The 21,725-nt window shown below is 36.5% G+C and overlaps 1 protein-coding gene and 1 non-coding gene across 3 annotated transcripts in view; both read right to left on the minus strand.

Moving 5' to 3' along the window:
* Positions 1-3,586: 3,586 nt before the first annotated feature.
* KPNA4 (karyopherin subunit alpha 4) overlaps positions 3,587-21,725 on the minus strand; it is a 63,360-nt gene continuing 45,221 nt past the window's right edge. The window contains exons 12-17 of one of the 2 annotated variants that reach the window (XM_005546256.4): positions 18,922-19,050; positions 17,539-17,643; positions 13,203-13,274; positions 11,518-11,680; positions 8,333-8,427; positions 3,587-5,605 (exon numbers count right to left, since the gene is read on the minus strand). In XM_005546256.4, coding sequence (XP_005546313.1) covers positions 5,507-5,605; positions 8,333-8,427; positions 11,518-11,680; positions 13,203-13,274; positions 17,539-17,643; positions 18,922-19,050 — 663 coding nt within the window. In that variant the 3' untranslated portion in view covers positions 3,587-5,506. Of the gene's footprint in view, positions 5,606-8,332; positions 8,428-9,523; positions 9,959-11,517; positions 11,681-13,202; positions 13,275-17,538; positions 17,644-18,921; positions 19,051-21,725 lie in introns of those variants that run through there. The other variant, XM_045386699.3, reaches the window with a different exon arrangement.
* On the minus strand, positions 18,374-18,704 carry LOC123572120 (small Cajal body-specific RNA 7). The gene has a single exon (XR_006696453.2).

Genomic DNA, 21,725 nt, shown 5'->3' on the forward strand with positions numbered 1-21,725 from the left:
GAAATCAGGATTCATGCTTGAAGAGTAATAGAAAAACCTAAGTGAAACAGGTTATTAAAATTTTCTTTATAAAGGATAAAACTGGAAGAGCTGATAGTCTGGAAAGGTGAAGTAATCTGGAGTAGGCAGCATACTTAGAGCTACAAAAGGTATAACATTTGTGGAGAAGGCAAAAATTGGGGCAGAAAATATAAATGACAAGTGAATACTGCAGTCCTCTGGTGGGAGGTAGATCAGAAAGAATCTGTAGGACCATTTACTGTTCTTCACAGTCAGCTGCTCTTACACCCAGAGCAGTAGCTGTCAATTTTATTGAAAACACACTTGACTTGGACATCCTGAGTCAAACTGCCATCACCTAAAGGGCCTGGATTTAGAAGGAATTTTCAAGATTATTGTAACTTCCGGGTTAAGTATTTAGGGAAAAAAATGTTAAAACTACTTTTCTTATACATGATTGGTGTGCTTAGTTTTTATCAATTTGACACTACAGTCCAGATTTGCTTCTGATCACATTGGAATATAGGTTTTACCAATGTTCATTATTTTTCAACTTCCTTTATTAAGACTGGTCGGGCACAGTGGCTCACGCCTGTAATCCTAGCACTTTGGGAAGCCGAGGTGGATAGATATTTGTGGTCAGGAGTTTGAGACCGGTCTGGCCAAAATGGTGAAACCCCGTTTCTACTAAAAATACAAAAATTAGCCAGGTGTGGTAGCGTACTCCTGTAATCCCAGCTACTCAGGAGGCTGAGGCAGAATTGCTTGAACCCTGGAGGCAGAGGTTGCAGTGGCCTGAGATTGCGCCACTACACTCCAGCCTGGACCACAAAGCGAGACTCTGTCTCAAAAAAACAAACGAAAGACTGCACTAACGCCATCAACGTGCATATTGATTCGAAGGCATCTTGCAGCAATTTTTAAAAGTTACTGTACATATATATTTAAAAGCATACACTTTATTAGTGTGCTTATTAAGATGTTTAGGGAAAACTTCTTTAAGTGTTCAAAATGTCAAGTTTGTTAGGCATCAATTTGTTAGTGTTTGGGAGTATTGCATTGGATGTCTGGGCAAAATTTTTTCCCCCTATAATATTAAATTATTGGCTGACAGTTAATGAATTTTGCCAATGAGTAAAATAATCAAGAAGTTAGAAGATACTCAGCTATCTTGGCCTTCAAAACAGTCTATGGTGGATTCTAACTGAAATTTTATATATAAATGGTAAATAATCCACCAACCCCAAGGAGTTAACAATTAAAGTTGGCCTATTTATAGTTCACTTTAATAGCTACAATGGAAGATTCAATTTTGGAAACCCAAAAAGGTCAACTAATTTCAAAACTTCGGCAAGCTTCTATAACAATGTTACCCATTCCTTAGTAAACAAAAAAAGATCCAAAAAGCTATATTCACATTTTTTGCATTGGTTCAAAAATTTAAATGAATTTAAATTACTTTTAGAATAGTAATTAGAAGCACTGGGCAGTATGGGAGTTGAGATGTGGGCCTTATTTGGCCCTTAGTAGCTGTGTGAGCTTGGGCAAATCACCTCAACAACTCTATCATCTAAAGGGGAGGGTTGGGACAGACTAATTCATGGACTCTTATGAAAAACTACCATGTATATACACTTTTTGGGGAAGCTGGTCCAGTTTTCATTAGGTTCTCAGAGGCAACCTTGATCCCCAAATAAGCTTGCTATATTAATCTTGCTATGATAACTACATAAGGTTATCACTTCTAAATTGTTCCAGTTCTAAATAGTTATTTCCTTGTCATAAGAAGAACTCTAAGATGGCTCCCAAGATTCGCTGGTATACATACTCCACATAATCCCCTCCCTTGACTGTGCACAGGATCTTTGAATATGATGGGTATCACCCCTGTGATTGGACTACAATGCAGGGCAAAGGTGAAGGGATTTTGCAGGTGTAATGAAGGTACTTCATCAGTTTGGCTTTGGGTTAATCAAAAGGGAGATCATCCTGGTGGGTAGGTGGCCTGATCTAATCAGGTGAGACCTTTAAAAGAGCGCTTAAGGCCCTCCCTGAGATCAGAGGTTCTCTTGCTGGCCTTGAAGAAGTTGCCACGATTTCTTCAGTTGCTAGGCAATGGATTTTGCCATATGTGCATAGAAGAGCACCCCCTAGCTTCAGATAAGACTGCAGCTCTGGCTGACACCTTTATTGCAGCATTGTGAGATCCTGAGCAGAAAACCATAACTAGACTCTTGATCCACAGGAATTGTGAAATAACGTGTTGTGTTTTAAGACACTAAGTTTATGGTAATTATACAAAAATTACACAGCAATTATTCTCTAAAGCCAAAATTTAGCTTTATCTTTGTAACTTTTTCCTTGACGAAACTGAGGCAATGGAGAATCCAAAAAGGGTGCCCCATAAATTAATGTTACAATAAACCCGGTCATTTTACAGTGCAGTTATACCTTTAAAGAAACAAAAAACTCCTCACCCTATAAAGTGCTGCTGAGGTGAGCCTAAATGATACACTCCCTTTCCCCCAAATTATTCCAGATCCATTTTTAATGATTAATAGATAGCTCTAATTATAGAAATGCTCCAGGTTTGGTCCAGAGCAATGTGGAAAGTATTATTTCCACCATAACACACAATTACCAAAGTCTTTGAAAATTACAAAGGAAATATATTCAAAGATAGATTTTAGACTAGGGTGTCTCACACACCCGTAATATAATATTCTTATTTTTATAGCACTTGAGGTGGTCTCAATGCTCAAAAAGACAGTTTCAGACATGAAATGTTAAGAACATTTAGCTTATTAGGCATATTATTCTATGCCCCTATCCCCATCAGAAATAAGCCTGTGTTAAAAATGATCAATTTCCTATATCACTGGAGAATTAAAAAAAAAAAAAAGTGTTTAACTCAGGTAACCGTGGTGAACTGTCAACTGTACTGAAACAATTTCAGAGACAGAAAAGCCCTTCCTAGAATTTCTACTAGAAAATCAATGTTCTATATGAGGCTATAGATGGAAATAAAATATTTAAACGATAAGGTAGTCCTTATACCCAGAGATATTAATATCACCCTTACCTATTTTCCGTATCACTATTCTATACAATAATTTGTATATAAAATTTGTATACAAGCTTACTGGCTTACTTTGAATCCAATATTTTTTACTAAAAAACACAAATTATGTAAAGTATTGCTGTGTTCACCTTCCAATTACTGAAACCTTCTGTACTATGCTTTGTATACAATCCATCGTTTGGAGCTGTATGTTGAAGATACAGCAATACTCAAAATACAGTTCAAGTTGTCTCGGTCTGTTTTACTGTAGAACGAACGAAAGTTAAAACCTTGGTTTGGATGGGGAGAAAACAGAAGCACAGATGGTGTCAACTGGACAAATTCAATGGGCTAAAATATTACTATGTCCATACGGAAATGACAGAACCGAAGAAATTTCTTGTTATGCTGGTTCTAGGTAAAAAGACAAGAAGCTAATGTAAGCCATTGAATTATACTCTAACTTTACAAAAAAAAAAAAAAAAAAAAAAAAAAAATCCACACATCACACACACACACCCCATGTAAAACATTGCTTTAAGTTTTAATGTTTATTTCCCCAAGACAGCCTAGCCTGCACTCTACTTGGATAAATTTTACAAGCTAGTTTTCTGCTGCTTCTAGTTTTAAACTTTAACCATGTTTCTGATGACAAGGAATGCTGCAAAAATACTCTAGTTCAACAAAGAGTTATGATCACAAAATAATTTTTATCCATTCTACAGTGTTTCAGAATTACCAGTTGATTTTTAAACACAAAGTAGATATAGATGCTAATGGTGGCTAATCTGGTATGTTTCTTATAGCAAACTGTTGTTCATGCAACACTTGTGCTCAAAGGGGAAGGCACAGGATTTCCTACAATGAGCCACCTTATAAAGAGTTCTTTTTGTACAAATTAATTTATGTCACATTTAATTTAGTGTGCATAACCTCAAAACTGAGGTATTATTCCAATTTATAAAAACCACTTGCATAACTTTTATGCAAGTTTTAAAAATACAAAGTTTTCTCCCTAAAGTGGCTCAAAATAGATTGTTCATGGCTGCCTACATCTAAGATAAAAAGATTCTAAAACAATTGAACAGATTAGGCATATTATTAAAGGTGTTCAAACCATTACTTGATTTGTACATCTACTCAAACCTCTTCATCGGTCTTTATTCAGCAGTACATATGCACCAAATTCCATTTTAGAAGTTTCCATATCATTTTCATAGAAAACAAGGTTTGAAAACAAGTAACATTTAAACACAGCACGGTATTCTACCACAACTGAAACTTTTTTCTTCTTCTTCTTTACAGGACTCAACAAAATCTAAAAATGAACTATGCTGTAGATTTACCTCATGCAAAGATCTTTATGTTATCTCTGAAAATGAAAAGGATGGCCTTTTAAGCACATTTTACTGTTTTATACTATTATGGCAACTTGTGTACTGCAACACAGTCTATTTTGAGGGAAATTTATGATTTTTTTTCATGCAAAAATCTACACAAATTAGTTTTGATGATATGGAAAGCTTTTCATAGCATCAAACATTCATCTGGTGCAAATGCACAGGGAAACCTTCCTGAAAAGTTTTCTGACTTGAGAAGCAACTAAAAAAAAGGCATACTAGGTAAAGTAAATAAAGACTTAAAAAAAAAAAAAAAAGGAAAAAAAAAAAAGAGTGGGGTGGGGGGAAGGAGGTGGGAAAGGGGGAAAGAGAAAACACAGGCTGCAGAGTAAACCAATGTCTGCTGCTAAACCAGTCTTTGTTTTCATGTCCAGTGTACATTAACACTTATGATCTCATTTTGATGATTTACTAGGTTTGTTATCAGCCCCCTGAAGGTGAATCAAGCTTGCATGCGTTCACATACAGCACCACAACCACGCTCTCGTACACAGTCACTCCAGGACTAGGAGTCTGCTTCATGAGTGAAGAGCCCTAGATTTCAAAGATGAACCTGGCTCTCCATCACTGAGCCAGACATTCATTCAACATTGTCCATTCACACACTGCTTCATAGCAAGGCCTGGGCTCATTTTCCTTTGACTTATATGGGCAGCCTATTCTCTTTTATGTTTACAAGGCTTGAAGATGACAGTACTGCACTTTCCCCTCAATTGATATAGAGTAAGTCAATGTTCTTTCTCAGGCACTGACGATCTGTGACCTGTAGCCCTTTTTACTTTGAACAACCTAAATAAGCGTTCATGTAAAGTTTTCATTACATTTTGCCACTCATTCTCACTCGCACCCACTCGCCATCTTGACCTCATTTGGGCATTTTCTGTGATTCCAAATGAAATCTTCACATTTTCTTTCCCGATTTAATGCAGCAGCAGATCCCATGAGCCAAGCTTGATGGATCAAACCTTTTTATATATATGTATATATATATATATATATATATATATCTCAGTGCTGCATTGTACCTAACTTCCACAACATCTTTCTAAAACTGGAACCCTTCTGTTGGTACATTGGCAGATGAATTGAAACCAAATGTTCCGCCTTGAATCGCCTCTGGAACAAGGCTAGGGTCTTCATCAATCTAGGTGAAAAAAAGGAAAATAATGTGATAATTAGTTTAAAAAATATATAAATAGTATTATAGTACTAATTCCCTTACCCTTAAAAAAAAGTCTGGAAAGATGATGAATGCCAACGCTGTCTTACCATCCTTTAGAAAACTGAAACACTTTATAAAAGGTTTTTTTTTTATTTTTTATTTTTTTTAAATGGGGTCTTACTCTGTCACCCAGGCTGGAGATCAGTGGCACAAACATGGCTCATTGCAGCCTCAACCTCTTGGGCTCAAGTGATCCTCCCACCTGAGCCTCCCGAGTAGCTGGGACTACAGGTATGCACCACCATGTCTGGATAATTTTTGTATTTTTTGTAGAGATGGAGTTTCACCATATTGCCCAGGCTGGTCTCAAACTCCTAAGCTCAAGCAATCTGCCTGCCTTTGCCTCCCAAAGTGTTGAGATTACAGGTGTGAGCCACTGTGCCTACTCAAGGCTTTTTCTCAAGGGATGCCAAAATGAGAAAAAACTTAGAATATGTAAGACGGACATTTTCCAAAAGAATGAAGGAACAGTAATGATGGCCGTAAGTCTCAAATAGAGGATGCAAAATTTGGTACTCGATTTCCCTTAAACCTGGGCAAGTATAGCTGGGCACGGTGGCTCAGCACTGTGGGAGGCCAAAGCGGGTGGATCACCTGAGGTCAGGAGTTCAAGACCAGCCTGGACAATGTGGCAAAACCCCATCTCTACTAAAAATTCAAAAATTAGCTGGGCGTGGTGGTATGCGCCTATAATCCCAGCTACTTGGGAGGTTGAGGCAGGAGAATTGCTTGAACCTGGGAGGCAGAGGTTGCAGTGAGCCAAGACTGTGCCACTGTACTCCAGCCTGAGTGACAGAGTAAGACTCCGTTTCAAAAAAAAAAAAAAAAAACCAAAAAAACCACAAAAGCCTGGGCAAGTACATAAAGACAATGACATTAAAAAAGAAAATTAATGCCACCACTTTTGGAAAGTAAGTGAATCTTTGGTATATATCTTTCAATAGCAATTGGAGACAAATGGTATTTGGGCTTAAAATAGTAAAATACAGATTGAGTATCCCTAATCTGAAAGTCCAAAACAAAAAATACTCCAAAATCTGAAACTTTCTGGGCACCAATATGATGTTCAAAGGAAATGCTCATTGGAACATTTTGAATTTCATATGCTCAAGTGGTAGAAATAATTTAAATATTCTAAAATTCAAAAAAATCCCAAATCCAAAACTGTTCTGGTCCCATGCATTTCAGATAAGGGATACTCAACCTATAACAGTTCTGCTAATAATGGTTATTCTTATCATATACATTATTCTACATGCTTTACACCTAAAAGTTCCTTTTTGAAATTCCACAATATTACAAACCTGCAGTGTACTTCCTATAACTATGTATATCATCTGAATTATTCTTTTCACAATCTAAGACAAGAACGAAAACTACATGTTGAGGTATTAGAAATTATAAGGCTACTACAATTAGTCACCATATTGCAAATTATGATTTTCAAAAATCCAACTTTAAGACATACGATCAAAGTTACCCTTAAAAGAATATGCCAGGCTGGGCGTGGTGGCTCATGCCTATAATCCCAGCACTTTGGGAGGCCAAGATGGGAGGATTGTTTGAGTCCAGGAGTTCGAGATCAGCCAGGGCAACATAGACAGATCTTGTCTCTACAAAAGACTTAAAAAGTTATCTGGGCATAGTGGCATGAACTTGTAATCCCAGCAATTTGGGAGGCTGAGGTGGGAGGATCACCTGAGCCAGGGAGGGGGAGGTTGCAGTGGGCTGTGACTGTGCCAATGCACTCCAGCCTGGGCCTCATCTTAAAACAAAACAAAACCTTTTCTGAATTTTATTTCTGGTTTAACTGGCCTTATATTCTAAATAGGACTAAGCTTAGACAACTATAAGTAAATAGTCTATAATTTTCTTTTCTAATATTGTCCTTGTCAAGTTAATGTCCAAACTATACATGCTTAACAACATGTTTAATAACATTCTATTCTTTTTGATAATATGGAAAGGCATACAGTAAAATACTTATACTTTGAAAAGTTGAGAAATCATTCAAGAAATCCTCTGGTGGCTGCATTGAATCACTATAAAATTTTCTAAGGAGCAACTGGTTTTAGATTTACTTTTCCAAAGAGGAAATACTAAAAATAAGTTAATACTTTAATTTCCACTACTATTACTAACAATCTGAAGATATTTTTGTATACTATACCTTACATTATACAGTGCCTTACATTTTTATTTCCATCTTTTTATTTTCATATTTGTTTTTGGTCATGAAATAAAAGTAACAGTGACCATCCATTCAAGTGTGGATTAACTACTGTCATAAAGAACTTATTATAGGATATACTAGTATCACTGTTTTGTTTATAAATATGGTATGCTATTAACAATTTTAAAAAATGAGAACTATAAAGACACCAAGTGAAAATAAAGTCTGACTCATCTAGTTTGGTCAAAAAAGTCCTTATCTTCTTGCCATTAGAGCTAACATGCCCCAAAGGGATCTTAAAATATTGAAATATTTATGTTTTCAAAGCTGGTGACATTACTGTCATACATCTGTTTTAATTCCATTCCAAAAAAATACATACATGTACATCCCCCTAGCTTACTATATATATATAAAACTTCATCCAGATCTATGTTTATATATAAAACTAAGAAAACTACAAAATTATTAAATACATCATCTGAAGAGAAGAACTGATCAATGATCTCATAGGCCAATTTGTAGATGTCTTCATTTTCATGATTTTGAAGTTGTTCAATTTTCTCCAGTCCTGCAAGAAATTTTGTAATGTGAAACAACAGTAATATTTAAAGAGCAGTGACAAGTTAGAATAATCTTTGGAACACATAACCCAATTTCTGAATTGCAAAGTTTTTGAATTACAATTTTTTGGAATTTAAAGGTGAATCTTAAATATAAAAAATCTTTATGCACAAAGATATAGCATATTTATCTTAAAATTAACAACCTGAGTATCTAACTGCTTGTAAATGTATAAGTAATGAGACATCTGCCTATTCATCAGAATACATAACCAATCTTTATAAACAGTAATAACATGTAAAATTCCATTTGTTTAAGTAAAAAGCAGAATCTTCCTACTTTCCAGCACCTGCCAAGTTTTTCTACTGAGCATGTATGAAAAAAAAAATTAAAAATACTGGTGATTAATAAATATGATGCTTAAGATACCTGTTAAGTTTACTGGAAAATGATGAAGATCTAACACAGTATTTCAGGGGAAAAGATAATTTTCCCTGTAAACATTAATGAGAATTATAGGCAGAAACACTAAAAAGTACATACTTAACTTGCTGATATGCAAATTGGATCCTGTTTTACTTTAGAGGAAAAATAATTTTAAAGTCTTTGAAAAAAGTGAAATTGCCCCTTCATGAGTGTTCTTCCTCTATCCATTTCTTAAACGGAGGAAGTTATCTTAGCCTCATTTCTCACCTACACACTCATTGTGGTGATCTTCCCATTAAAAAATTTGGTTACTACATACAGGCTGAGGACTTGCAAATCTATAGCTTCATTTATTTTCTGAGCTTCACATGCATAAAATTAAAATGCTTGTGTAATTCTACCAGGAAATTTCATAGCTACCTAAAACTCAAACTGTCCAAAACACAATTTGTTATTTGCCTTCCTCATTTAAACAGTTCATCCTACAGTTGTATTCTTACTTGGTGATAATCAACAATAGCTTGAAATCTAAGAGAAAGCCCAAGTTCCCCTTTCCCTCAATATCCCACAATCAAACCTCAAAAACTTGAAAGTCCATCCACTGGACTTTAAATCTCCTCATCTCCCCTTTGTCTCTATTACTACGACTGCCTTCATTTATTATGGCTTGGCCACTATATACTTACTTACTTTTTTTTTTTTTTTTTTTTTAAAGACAGAGTCTCACTCTGTCGCCCAGGCTGCAGTACAGTGGCGTGATCTCGGGGCTCACTGCAGCCTCTGCCTCCTGGGTTCAAACGATTCTCGTGCCTCAGCCTCCGGAGCAGCTAGGATTACAGGTGTGTGTCACCACGCCCGGCTAATTTTTTATATTTTTAGTAGACACGAGGTTTCATCATGCTGACCAGGCTGTTCTTGAGCTTCTGGCCTCAGGTGATCTGCCTGCCTCGGCCTCCCAAAGTGCTGGGATTACAGGTGTGAGCCACTGCGCCTGGCCATAAATACTTTCTTAACTGGTCTCTTCCTGCCTCCTGTCTTCATTTCATTTCAAGCCGTCATTCCAAAGGCTTCATTTCCCAGATATCCATGCTCCATCTGAACATATCCATCCCCTAGATCAATCAGCAATGGCCTGTCACCTCCTGTGGCACACTGGGGATTCCTGGGTCTTACCTCCAATGAGGTAGGCAATGTCCAAGAACTCATATTTTTATTTGAATGTATAAAGATATTTTAGTAATTAAAATGTTTACAAGTTAAAAAAAATCAAGTAGTAAAAATAATTAAGTATTCCTATTGTTATTTTTTTGTTACTTAATTCTTAATTAGTTCTGTAACACTATTCCCCATCTCTTGTTCCTAACTTGATAGTCACAGATTTTTTTATTGTTGTTGTTCTATCAGTCACTTTAGTAATTTTAAGTATATCTTTTCTTATTACATTAATTTTGAAGCCTCTCAACATTCCCACTTCGTTGAAGTTATGGGTTCTCCTACTTTTGCAGTTACCTCTCTTTTCATTAACTTTTCACCTTCTGTCAGAAATACCTTTACTTTTGTGCTTATCCAGATAGATAACATTTACATTGTGTTACACAGCCACATTTGAAACTTTTATGTTCTGTCTGTATATTAACTCTAAGACTTGAAAGCTAATAAGTATTGTTTACATTCCAGGAGGCTCTGGTACATGGCCATGTTTGGAAACTACTGCCCTAAAGAATAAAGCATCTGCTGTGCCATAAAGCTTCAGACTTCACAGGAGGCCGGGCGCAGTGGCTCAAGCCTGTAATCTCAGCACTCTGGGAGGCCAAGGCCAGTGGATCACCTGAGGTCAGGAGTTCAAGAGCAGCCTGACCAACATGGTGAAACCCCGTCTCTACCAAAAATGCAAAAAATTAGCTGGGCGTGGTGGCAGGCACCTGTAATACCAGCTATTCAGGAGGCTGAGGCAGAAGAATTGTTTGAACTTGGGAGGCGGAGGTTGCAGTGAGCCAAGATCGTGCCACCGCACTCCAGCCTGGGAACAGAGCAACACTCTGTCTCCAAAAAAAAAAAAAAAAAAAAAAAAAAAAAAAAAAAAAGCCTTCACAGGACACTGGTTACTTCTCCAGCTTTGTCTCTTGGTGGTTTCTACCCCATACTGTGTGATTCAGCAACACTGAACTACTTATAATTTGCTGAATGCTATTTCTCACCTCAGACTTTGCTCATGGTGTTATCTCTGCCTGGAACACCTTTCATCCCTTTTTACTTTATTAATCCTCCTTATTCATCTCTCAAAATCCAGCTCAGGTGCACTTCCTGCTTCTTCCAGAATGGATTAGGCATCCCATTTTGTTGTACATTTCTATTAGGGTAATTAGCACATTACATCAGTTCATATTTATCAAGACTAGACTACATGCCTTGAGGTCAAGGACTATGTCTTGTTTACCACTGTCTTCCCAATAACTTATCACAGTGCCTGTTCAATATATGGCAGCAATTCAGTTACCTAAGCATATGTAAGAGGCTGAGCAGGACTGTACATATAGAATGTAATACTGACTTTATTCTGTTACTTCAATATCTAAGACAGAAAAACATAGATGTGCTCTATTAGTCGGCAAATAAAGGTAGTTACAAAGAGAACTTTAAGAAGTGGAATAAGAGCTTATAATAAACTTACCTCCACATTCTTCTATAAGATTGCCTATGGTTTCTGCCTCATCTTCAGCCATTTTTAATATATTACTTAGTCCATCGAGTACTACTTGTACAACTTGTGCATCTTTTACAGTCAGCAAGTTGCAAAAAGGTGGGATAACATTTTGCTGGATAAGGTAAGCCACCTGAAGAAAAAAAACAACATAAAATAATGCAATATAGGTAAACTTTGTGTGCCATGTTATCTCACTGGAATAATTCTGATTTTGAAATTTTGAGTATAGAAATATGACCTCATCTCTCTCATGTTAAGTGTGTCTACATTATTAATCTAACCTTTTTTTTTTAAATTTAGTTTCCTTTTTCCTGAACTTAGAAAAAAACAACATAAAGTTAAAATAAAGGAATCACTCAACTTCATATTAAACATTTCTTTGCCATAAGAAATATTTCCCTCAAAGATTTTTTTCCCTTTAAGAGTAAGAAATTATGAAATCAGTTAAGGAGGCTGTTAATGGAGGCTGTATGCTATTTTTATTTAATTAAATTAATTAATTTAATATATAGAGATGGTGTCTCACTATGTTACCCAGGATTTCTTTATTTATTTATTTAATATACAGAGATGGGGTCTCACTATGTTGCCCAGGCTGGTCTTGAACTTTGGAACTCAAGAGATCCTCCTGCCTCGGCCTCACAAAATGCTAGGATTACATGCATGAGCCACTGCATCCAGCCTGGATACTAGTTTCAAAAAACTACAACGGTTCAATGTGACAGCATCCAGTGGCTCTCATGTGCCTGGCTACCTCTCAATTCACTATTCTATTGATTTCATAATATTTTCCAATGATTTCAATATTTCATTAGTTATAATCTCCATGCATTATATTAATATTTCTGTTCTGCTCTGTATTTATGTGAATTCACTGATAACCACCAGTCTACAGCTTTTTTGTTACAGTTATCAATTTACTGCTATTCAACTCTAAATTTGTTTTTACCTACTCTGAAACAGATCTCACCTCTTTAAAACTGCTTTTCCTTTGCCAGTTGGCACAATGTTAAGCTTTGTCACCTGCATGACCTGAGAGTGGGTGCCTCCTTTCCTAGACATCTTATATTCCTCACCCTAGTTCCTAAGTCCTAGCCATCTGGTTGAGTTTTTAATTCCTTGTTTGGTTTGCTGCTGAATTTGTTATTGTTGCTATCTTTTTACTTTTTGTTGTTGTTGTTCATTTGTTAGGAGAATCTGTGATGCAGTTTCTTTCTTCCATATTAACTTAAGAAGTCTGTTCATTTCTAATACTGTTAAAAAAAACCAAAAAATTCCTGACTATAGGGGCCTCAATTTTACCACAGATTAAAAAATTCTTGTAGGCCAACAAATTGGGAAAAAGAACACTTCTATGAAGTATGACTAAAGGAAGTCAAGGTGATACTTCTATGTGAAAAAGAAAGTTATATACCTGTTATATAAAAGTTAGTACCTGTTATCTTGCTATTATTTTATTTTTTTAATAGAGATGTGGTCTCACTGTGATGCCCAGGCCAGTCACAAACTCCTGGCCTCGGGTGATCCTCCAGCCTTGGCCTACCAGAGTGTTGCTATTATTTTAAATTATAACTTATTCAAATCTAAATCAAAATTACCTGTACTTTTATTTTACCAGTTTTGAGAAATAAATTTTAAAAAGCTCAACTTACTTGATCTTTCCTTCCACTAATTGTTAAGTTACTTATGGCCCAAGCAGCTTCTTTTTGAGTGCCAAAATCCCCCTGTAAAAAGACAAAGCAAAAGGCTATAAAAATGGCCACATAAACTGGAAAAAATGTTTGCTGTGATGATTTTTCAACTGCTTATTTCCCAAGGTCTCCTTTTAGTCTTTCTGTATACATCATTTTTTCTTAAGACAGGTCTTTGAACTATACCCAATCTACCCTAAATACATGGAGACGCTTTTCTGTGAACTCTCCTGGATACAAACTGAGTTGGTATTATTATTTAATAATATCAGATTAAATGAAGTTGGTGATAAAATGAAATAAAAATAGTAAAGAAAAAAATTTAAAAATCTACAATATCACTAGAGTCACGTAAACTAACATATTCTTTTACACACAAAGCTTTTACACACAAAAATGATACCCACCATTAATGAAACTATGATCAAGATGTTATATATTGCCTTTCAAATATGAAATGAAGAAATATTTAAAAGTCATTAAAAAATTCATATATATAAACTTCATAATCTCATTTTTGAGAATTCACCAAGAAAATAATATAAAGCAGAGTAATCCTTTCTATATATGGTTATCGCAGCACCGTAATAGCTAGAAAGTAAAAACAACTAAAATTCTCAATAAGCATAATTGTCTTATTATGGTAAACCTACTGAATAAGCAACTATTAAATATTAAGACAACTGGCAACCTGAAAAAATGCTTATGATGTATTAAAAAACCATATAAGTAAAAGAAATGCAAATTAAAATATCCATATCTCCTTTCATATTTATCAGAGTAAGAAAATCTAAATATTTGTGTGTGAGGCTGGTAGGAGTATAAAATGGCATAATTCTTGTAGGGGGAATTAGCCCTATAATAGCAAAATTTACATATATGTTTTTCTGTAGATCCAGTAATCCCAAATATAATTGGGCAAAAACATTAAAAAAAACTTACAAGCTATTATATTATATTTTTTTTTTTGAGAGGATCTCGCTGTTGCCTAGGCTGGAATGCAGTGGCGCAATCTCAGCTCACTGTAACCTCCACCTCCTGGGTTCAAGTGATTCTTCCACCTCAGTCTGCTGAGTAGCTGGAATTACAGGCATGTGCCACCACGCCTGGCTAGTTTTTGTATTTTTTGGTAGAGACGAGATTTCCCCATGTTGGCCAGGCTGGTCTTGAACCCCTGACCTCAACTGATCTGCCCGCCTCAGTCTCCCAAGTGCTGGGATTACAGGTGTGAGCCACTGCACCCAGCCACAAGCTATTCTTTTATTTATTTATTTATTTATTTATTTATTTATTGAGACAGGTCTTGCCCTGACGCCTAGGCTGGAGTGCAGTGGCGCAATCTTGCTCACTGCAAGCTCTGCCTCCTGGGTTCATGTCATTCTCCTGCCTCAGCCTCCTGAGTAGCTGGGACTACAGGCGCCCACCACCACACCCGGCTAATTTTTTGTATTTTTAGTACAGATAGGGTTTCGCCATGTTAGCCAGGATGGTCTCGATCTCCTGACCTCGTGATCTGTCCGCCTCGGCCTCCCAAAGTGTTGGGATTACAGGTATGAGCCACCGCACCCGGCAGCTATTCTTTAAAGTTCTGTTTAACAACAAACACTGGAGACATCTCATATATCATCAATAATAGATTGACTTAATACATTATAGTGCATCCGTACAATGCAGTACTATGTAGCTATGAAAGGAGTAAGAAAAACAAGGAATAAGAAAAAAAAAAACAAACAAGGAATAAAGAAGCCCTCTATATAGTGCTATGGAAGTGACATTGTTTTTAAGTACATTACTCAAGAAATACATTCTAAAGGAAACCAATGTCAAAGAAATCTTAAAAGTACATTCAGTAGTCATGCTGTCAGGGGCAATATGGCTTTGTTTTTTTAAATATATATATATCAAAATATATATTTGCATCTCTTTTGTCTCATGCTGAAAATTAGGATAGTTTTTTTTTGGTGTTTGGGATATATGTCATCAATGATGTACTTAAAAATAATGTATATTGACATATATCCACAGATCTATACATACCAATATATAAGAAAAATAATTATGTTAATGTTTTTAGGAAGATTTTCAGCATAAAAGAGATGTAAATATAAAATCACAGGAATAAAAATTAAAAACTGTTATGTTAAATATCCAATAATATTTAATAGCTTCCTTTCATTCATGATTCATTTTTTATGAACTCTCATGTTCCTGAACTCATCTTTCACTTTCTACAACAATGCCTATCATTTACTTGGTTTACTCAGACCTAGAAAAAATGACAACACTGTAACAATGATCATCTTTATGGACGAAATATGATCCTTAAACACCATTCTCTACAAAACAAGATCAAGATATCATAGAAAAATAGTTAATTCCAGTTCTAGATCAGAAAACATGTAAGATAGGCTGGGAATCATATCATATCCAAAAGGTGTAGCTCTCAAAAACTAGTGATAACATAAAAGACACAGGTCACCAATTCTAAGAGGTTCCTGTTGGTCAGGAACAAACAGAGTGTCAAAAAGAGTAAACTAAAATGGATTATAACTTGCAAAATATATTTTAAAAATTCATAATTTCCAAATGACACTAAAAAAATCTACTCTGGTCTGCTTTCAAGGTTATTAGGAAATGTGTCATTCTAAAAAATGACTGATAAGGACAAAGAATCAAACATTTATCTTGCCTATCCTAAATGAACTATATTTCAAAGTATTAATAAACAATAGCTGAGAAAGAAATGCTCTTGGCCGGGCGTGGATGGCTCACACCTGTAATCCCACCACTTTGGAAGGCTGAGGTGGGTGAATCACTTGAGGTCAGGAGTTGGAGACCAGCCTGGCCAACATGGTGAAACCTTGTCTCTACTAAAAATACAAAAATTAGCTGGGTGTGGTGGCATGTGCCTGTAGTCCCAGCTACTTGGGAGGCTGACACACAAGAATCACCTAAACCTGGGAGGTGGAGATTGCCAGTGAGCCAAGATCGTGTCACTGCACTCCAGCTTGGGTGACAGCAAGACCGTCTAAAAAAAACAACAACAACAACAAAAAAAAAACAAAAAACAAGACAAGTTCTTTACTAAAGAATTATGGCCAATACACAAAAAATGACAGAATTAGAAAGTCACCATTTTGCAACTCCTAGTAAAACAAGGGACCCTAACAATGATCACCAATGGCTACCTAAAAACCATAGGTGAAAGATTAATGGATAACTTTATAACCATCAGCTGGAATAGGCTGTGACACCTGAGGTCAGTCGTCAATCTTAATATCACTACATGTAAGACAGATTGTGTCTCCTTATGTGAATCATTAGGAAATAAGAGTTATGCATGACATATTCTTGCCTAAAAAACTGAACTCGATTTATAGGAAACAAAAACAGATTTATCTTCTCTTTAATTACAGATCAGTGTTCAGAAACCTCATGCTGTGATTGTTTCTTCTACTTTGTGTGTGTTTTTTTTTTTTTTTTGAGACACGGTCTTGCTCTGTCACTCAGGCTGGAATGCAGTGGCATGACTGTGGCTCACCACAGCCTCAACCTCCCGGATTCAAATGATCCTCCCACCGTAGCCTCCTGAGTAGCTGGAACCGCAGGTGCATGCTACCACACCTGGTTAATTTCTTTTTTTAAAAAAACTTTTTGTAGAGATGGAGTCCCCCTATGTTGCCCAGGCTGGTCTTGAACTCCTGGGCTCAAGTGATCCTCCTGCTTTGGCCTCCCAGACTGCTGGAATTATAGGCGAGAGCCACTGCACCCACCCTCATGCTGTAATTGCGATAAGCTGTTTCTCCCAAATGCTAATATAAGCATGAGAGATGATAGGAAATATATGGCATACAATAGCATACTTATTTCCTATCTGATTTTGGACAATTTATTTGTCTATACCAGGGTTTCTTCATCTATCAAGTGGGGATAATCCCTAATCTTATAGGCTTAATCTCATTAAATGAGGTAATGTATGTAAAGTGCTTAGAATACTATGTAAGCATTTATTATCAACAGTAACAATATGAAATTTTAGTATGGCCTACGATAATGGCAATTTTGGTAAAAGAATGATACAGAGAAAGGGCTAGGATTTGCCCCCAACCCCCCAAAAAGTTTCTTGTATATAAAAACTGCTAGGTTCAAAAGTTGTAATGTTAATATTACTTTACTGTATTCATGCCACTGTATAGCTTCTAATTAAACAGAAAAGTATAAATTCACATAATGTCTTAGATTTAAATCCCCTTCCCCTTACATCAGATACACGATACATACAACATGATTTTCTTACCTTATCCAAAAGGTGTATTATCATTGGTACAAGATTGGCATCAATTACTGCCTGTACCTGCTGCTGATTTCCTGCAGTGATGTTGGAGAGGAACCACACTGCTTCCTGTAAAACAAGAGCATTTGAATATTTCTCATTAAAAAATAAAATGTGCATATGAACTAAGAAAAAAAAAGCATTCACTACACTGTCCCAATGATTTTATTGTGAAATGAGCTCCATAATAAAAATATCAGGAATCTCAATTCCTTTACACCCCCTTTCCATATTTTCTTTGGACAAATAGCTAATGGACCTAATTCAAATCACAATGAACTAATTTCAAGAATTCTGAAGAATTCTTGAAAACAATGCTCCCAAATAGTGTGACTCAAAAGAAGCTTGGCTGAAGAAATTTGAGTGAGCAAATATGAAATAATGAATGAGCAAATATGAATGAGTATAATACAAATCCTAAAACAGCTGTAAATAAGATTCAGTGCCCTTCCCTCACATAATGTGCTTTATTCTCCATTCTATTCTGATGAAGAATGTTAGCTGAAGTAGATAAATATCAATTATCCACAATAATGGAGACATAAAAAACAAAATAGTACATTGTTTTAGTATACTTATTTGTAATAGTCATTCACTGCATCATTTCTCTCAAGGAAAAGTAGAACCAGATGTTTGATTGCTTTATTGGTCTATCTTAATAATCTTTTTATGTTACCCTTTACATCACAGTTGGTGCTACTTCTGACAAGATAATGGTGGCCTTAAGCGTTATAATCACAGATAACTAGTAAGTTTTACTCTAAAAAAATTAGTATTAGCTAATGTATACTAGGCTCTTTTGGATCAGATCACAGGACCATTTTAATGAACCTGTTAGAGATTTTAGGGTGCCGGGCTAGTTAGGTGAGCTGTTCTTGGGTTATAATCACGGGCAATGTTGTAATCAACAACCCATGTTATTTCTACAACGGCCTCAGATGCACTCCAATATCAGCATCACCAGTCAGTGCCCCCTTTCCATAGCCACCACAAGCACACACGCATGCATACACACTATACTATTAAGTACCTATAAAACACTAAACTTATAAGAATTACGTAACATACATATTAAAAATTTCCAGTCATACAACATTCAACACCCAATTATCTCTCTTTCATCATTTCCGAGAGAGCCAAAATACCACTTTTCATAATTGGTCTTATATATCAAAAAATAATTTATTAATGTTTGTTATAGAATAAAATTTTTATTTTCTCTTGATGTCTAAATGACAGCTTGTATTAAGAATCAATATTACAGACATTTCTAAGACTCTAATTTTACAAATAGAAACTGCTGACATTTTAAGTGCAATTTATTAAGTAGTATTTAATAGTACTTACTTTATTAATTTTCTCTTTGGGATGTGTCAGGAGTGCTGGGAAGTGTGAAAGAGCATCACAGTTCAAAACTACTTGTGTTTGCTCATCAGTTCCAGTAACAATGTTGCCCACAGCTCTAAGTGCAGCAGTCTGAAATGCACAATGAGATGATGTTCTATGTGAAATACTTTTTTTTTTTTTTTTTTTTTTTTTGAGACAAGGTCTTGCTCTGTCCCCAGGGTGGAGTGCAGTGGTGCAATCTCAGCTCACTGTAACCTCTGCCTCTCAGGCTCAAGCGATCCTCCCACTCTAGCCTCCAGAGTAGCTGGGACTACAGCAGTGCATGACCCTGCCAGGCTAATTTTTGTATTTTTTGTAGACACAGAGTTTCACCATGTTGCCCAGGCTGGTCTCGAAGTCCTAGGCTCAAGGGATCTGCCTGCCTCAGCCTCCGAAAGTGCTGGGATTATAGGCATGGGCTATTGTGCCCAGCTGAAACACTCAAGGTGGCTTGTTAGGCACCTTATAAAAGATAAATGCATCCATTCACTCATTATTTCTTCCAACAAACTTATTTTTTTTTTGAGACGGAGTCTCACTCTGTCGCCCAGGCTGGAGTGCAGTGGCTCGATCTTGGCTCACTGCAACCTCTACCTCCCAGGTTCAAGCGATTCTCCTGACTTAGCCTGCCAAGCAGCTGGGATTATAGGCACATGCCACCACGCCTGGCTAATTTTGTAATTTATTTTTAGGAGAGATGGGGGTTTGCCACGTTGGCCAGGCTGGTCTCGAACTCCAGACTTTGGGTGATCCGCCTGCTTTGGCCTCCCAAAGTACTGGGATCACAGGCCTGAGCCACTGCACCCTGCTCCAACAAACCTATTGTTTTTGAGCACTTACTGTCAGGCACTGATGGAGCAACAGAGATGTGAAGATAGATACATGTTCCAGCTCTTACAGAGCTTATATTATTGTAAGAGAGGAGTCAATAAACAATTAAGAAGGATAATTTTAGACAGTGCCATAAAAAAAGAAGACAGAACTTTAGATTTAGTGTTGAAAAAATAAAAACAGCTAGGTGTAGTGGCTCACGCCTGTCATTACAGCACTTTGGAAGGCTGAGGTGGGTGGAACACTTAAGCCCAGGAGTTTGACACCAGGCTAAGCAACATGACAAAACCCTGTCTCTACAAAAAATTAGCTGGGTGTGGTGGCACGAGCCTGTAGTCCCAGCTACTCGGGAGACTGAGGTGGGAGGACTGCTTGAGCCTGGGAGGTCCAGGCTGAAGTGAGCTGTGATCACACCACTGTACTCCAGCCTGGAGAACAGAGTAAGACCCTGTCAAAAACAAAAAGACAAAAAACATAGTGCTTTTCTGAAGGAAAGCAGACACCTGCTTAATATGAGATTTCACTATGGTATGAATTTGAATTATCGATTATTTTTCTGTGGTTGCATGAGGTCATTTCCCGTTAAGTAAAGCTTTTTACTCTAATTTTCCTTTCTACATGACAAATGATCCAAGTTTTTGAAAAAATTGAGATATAATTCATGTAACATAAAATTTACCCTTTCAAAGTGTACAATTCAGTAGTTAATATATTCAGAGTTGTGTAACTATTATAAGTATCTAATTCCAGAACACTTTTTGATCACCCCCAAAAGAACACCTGTATCCATTAGTAGTCACTCCCACACTGCCTTCATCCCTAGGTCCCTGGAAGACACTATGCCTGTCTTTAAGATTTTGGCTATCTTGGGCACTTCATATTAACAAAATCAAAACGTATTTGGCCTTTTGTGTCTAGCTTCTTTCATTTCACATAATGTTGTAAAAGGTCATGTTACAGCATGCATCAGTACTTCGTTCCTTTTCACGACCAAATAATATTTCACTGTGTGAATGTATCATATTTTATTTAACCATTCATTGGCTGACAGACATTCGAATTTTTTTCTTTTTTTTTTTTTTTTTTTTTTTTGAGACGGAGTCTCGCTCTGTCGCCCAGGCTGGAGTGCAGTGGCCGGATCTCAGCTCACTGCAAGCTCTGCCTCCCGGGTTTACGCCATTCTCCTGCCTCAGCCTCCTGAGTAGCTGGGACTACAGGCGCCTGCCACCTCGCCCGGCTAGTTTTTTGTATTTTTAGTAGAGACGGGGTTTCACCATGTTAGCCAGGATGGTCTCGATCTCCTGACCTTGTGATCCGCCCGTCTCGGCCTCCCAAAGTGCTGGGATTACAGGCTTGAGCCACCGCGCCCGGCCTGTAATCCAGCTTCTTTAACAAATAAATGGAAAAGAGGAAAGATAAAAGAAAGGAAAAGAAAGTTGCACAGTAAAAGAGGCTTAAAATATATAGCCAGTAGATGCACTGTATGGTCTTTGTCTGGATACTGATTTAGTAAAATTGTGAAAAAATAATGAAGCAGTAAATAAAATCCAGATACTGACTGAATATTTAACACTAAGGTTTTAAAAAGTCTACAGGTGGTATTGTGGTTATGCTAAAAAATAGGCTTAAATTTTAGAGCTGCAAGCTGCGTAAAATGATATCTGGAATTTGTATCAAAATAAATTTGGAGGAGTAGAGATACAGAGAAAAAAGCTACATGGGGTTCCACTACACTATTTTATTTTATGATATTATGGCATGAAAGTTAAAAAGTATAAGAAAATCTCTATAAGGTGTCAAGTAGAGTAGAGAATTTCAACTTTCCTTGAGCACTGGCTAAAGGTAAATTCCAAGCCCTATAGATTCTTAATGAAGTCCATTATGAAAACTGATGATACATTCTGGAAAAACAAAAAACAAAATACAAACCAAAA

Source organism: Macaca fascicularis, chromosome 2, assembly GCF_037993035.2.
Source record: "Macaca fascicularis isolate 582-1 chromosome 2, T2T-MFA8v1.1".
Classification (NCBI taxonomy): Eukaryota; Metazoa; Chordata; class Mammalia; order Primates; family Cercopithecidae; genus Macaca; species Macaca fascicularis.